Below are 2,500 nucleotides of genomic sequence, written 5' to 3' on the forward strand. Positions count from 1 at the left end.
GACGGAGAGACAACAGAATCTGTTGATTTTAATTGTTGCTAAGCTTGACATTTCTGTTTTGTTTAACAGTATTTTCAATTCCTGAAAAACCGGCGTTTTTCGCATAGTTAATAAGGTCTTACTCGAGGAAATTGGACTATCTTAGTTTAGAAACTGACTAACCTTGATAAATCTTCACCTCTAAGTGCAGGGAAGCTACTTTGGATGAGTTCTCGCATTCGCCGACCGCTCCAGTTTGCAAAAAAAGTCAGCTCCTTCACGCGTCCATCGCGGTTGAGCTTGTCCCATGCTCTTCCCCTTGGAATTGATTTTGTCTTTGTTTCTAGCCAGACGAATTCACGGGAAGTCGATCTCCTAGGTGCTGGAAGATCAAGCTCAGAGTCAGAGTTACTCAAGTTGCTGGCCATTTTCAGTTTGACGAAGATCAACTAGCTGGACAAGAGAGTGTGGTTTGCGTTGAAGGCTCTGGGAATTCGTGATGAGGTGTGGTTGGTCTGCTATATGTCAAGTGAATTGCAACTTTTTGACGAGGTCGCCTTTCATTTGTAACCGGAATTACCAGCAGCGTATTTCCTGGCAGCCAATCGCTAGCAACATCAAGCTGTTTTTGTCACTTTGGGATGCTTTCAGCCATTGTCAGTAAGTTTAGATGGATTTGCGTAAAGGAAGCCTTTCTTTAGCGGTTGTCGATCTTTTTTCTTTCCTTTTTTTTTTCTCGTTTTATCATGACACTCTAACTTTAATGCATGAGAAATTTCCGGCGACATGTCACCACTGGTGTCTTGAAGAACAAAGGTTAACAGAAACACTTTAGTCACAGTCAAATCTGTAAGCATTCTGGAATTTTTAAAGTTTTGGCGTTACTAGAATCCAATAAATTTTCAAATAATAAAGGACAGGGTACCACAACTAGAACAGAAAAGTACAGCCAGACTTCACTTTTTTTATATTCCCGTTTCTTCTAAATTTGCGTGTAATTGAACTATATCCTTGTTGTATAGTCAGGAGCCCACGAATACACGGGCTCCTGATATAGTATAGATAAAAGGTATAAGTAAGAGGGAGCTCATAATCATAAGCCCATATGGTTTCCTCGTGAGCTTCCTCGCCAGAATTTTAATATTACTGTAATTATGACGAATTTTGTAAAACATCTGGCGAACAAAATAAACTAAACCGAAAACTGAAACTGAAAACTATATTGGTGGAATATTAGGGTTGCCATTGTAAGTTTTCATTTACTCCGCAATGTTGTATGATCGAAGAACAGAAATAAGAGAAAAATTGGCAATGAAGCAGGGAGTGAACGAGCTAAACTGCATATTTTATTGTTGATTGTTTTTCTACGAAAAATAAGTTTTGTAATAAAGTGAGTAGTGCAAGTTGATCTTATCCAACATATCACAGTAATTACGAAAAGAAATGGCATGGTATTGATAATAGGATACTCGGATATACCTAAGCTATACGATTTTTTATTTGAGTTTTCTGTGCGAACTGTATCAGTTATTAAGCATAGTCAAAAAAGTCAAATGCTCTAATAAAACGTGTTTGAAAACTGTTAAACGACAAAGTCAGTATATTGTGATGCTAAGACCGGCAAGAAATTTGTGATGACCTCGTTTAATCCCCTCCACTGCCTCCACATCCTTTCATCCAAATAGACTTGGAGGTCTTCCTTGGAAATTCCACACCGTTGTTTGATGGGGCCCTTTAAAACTGCCCATGCCGATTCAGCTTCCTGCGTGTGGACCCCAGTGGCTGGGTCCACAAAATTATCTGAATGCACCACGATCCTGTGCCTTGAAACGAGATTGGGCAAATGCTGTTCTAGGTTAGTATAGGCCCCCCAGTCATCCGTATGTACTTCGCTTCCAGGCAGAAGACACTTTGCCAGTATGGGAAGGAGAGTGGCACGGTCTCTCCTTTTTACAACTTCATAGTAACCTCGGGATGGTTGGGTATCGCAACAAAGTACTCCAAACACCCAGATGTTTGTTCCTCGTCTTCCTCTGTTGTTCTAATTGACCAAGACAATGCAACAAGATATCGCATTGTTAGTGAACTTAGTGGTGTCAAGAACAAAACGAATTACTGTATGAATATGTTTTACTCAACACAGGCATTCAGAATGCCGTGGGTAATTTTCATTATTTCCTCAGTTATTTTCTGCAAAAAGTGGTGAAAGAATCTAACCTTTGCCTTGTGGTTAAATTTGCTTTCGTCACACTTTACAACACATCTTCCACCGAATGGGATGATGGGATTTCTCCCGATATCTATGGAGCACACGTCCTCCAAATTCCGAAAAACTGTACAAACTAGATTGTTATTCATGTTCAACATGCGAGCCGTCTGTTTTATACTCTGATCCATTGACCATAGATAAATTAGCAGCAACAACTCTCCAAGAGAAATTTTAGGAAACTTTGCGAAAAAGCTGTTGGTCCTGATACTTCGCTTTTTCCTGCAAGTGCAACATCTCCTGCAAGAACAAGGA

The 2,500-nt window shown here is 39.9% G+C and overlaps 1 protein-coding gene across 1 annotated transcript in view; it reads right to left on the bottom strand.

Annotated features, from left to right (window-relative positions):
- Nucleotides 1-1,561: 1,561 nt before the first annotated feature.
- LOC138055560 (uncharacterized) overlaps nt 1,562-2,500 on the bottom strand; it is a 1,387-nt gene continuing 448 nt past the window's right edge. Inside the window, exons 2-3 of the mRNA XM_068901467.1 lie at nt 2,197-2,485; nt 1,562-2,020 (exon numbers count right to left, since the gene is read on the bottom strand). Of these exons, the coding sequence (XP_068757568.1) occupies nt 1,562-2,020; nt 2,197-2,485 (748 nt within the window). The remainder of the gene's footprint in view (nt 2,021-2,196; nt 2,486-2,500) is intronic.

The sequence above is a fragment of the Montipora capricornis genome, chromosome 7 (genome assembly GCF_036669925.1).
Source record: "Montipora capricornis isolate CH-2021 chromosome 7, ASM3666992v2, whole genome shotgun sequence".
Classification (NCBI taxonomy): Eukaryota; Metazoa; Cnidaria; class Anthozoa; order Scleractinia; family Acroporidae; genus Montipora; species Montipora capricornis.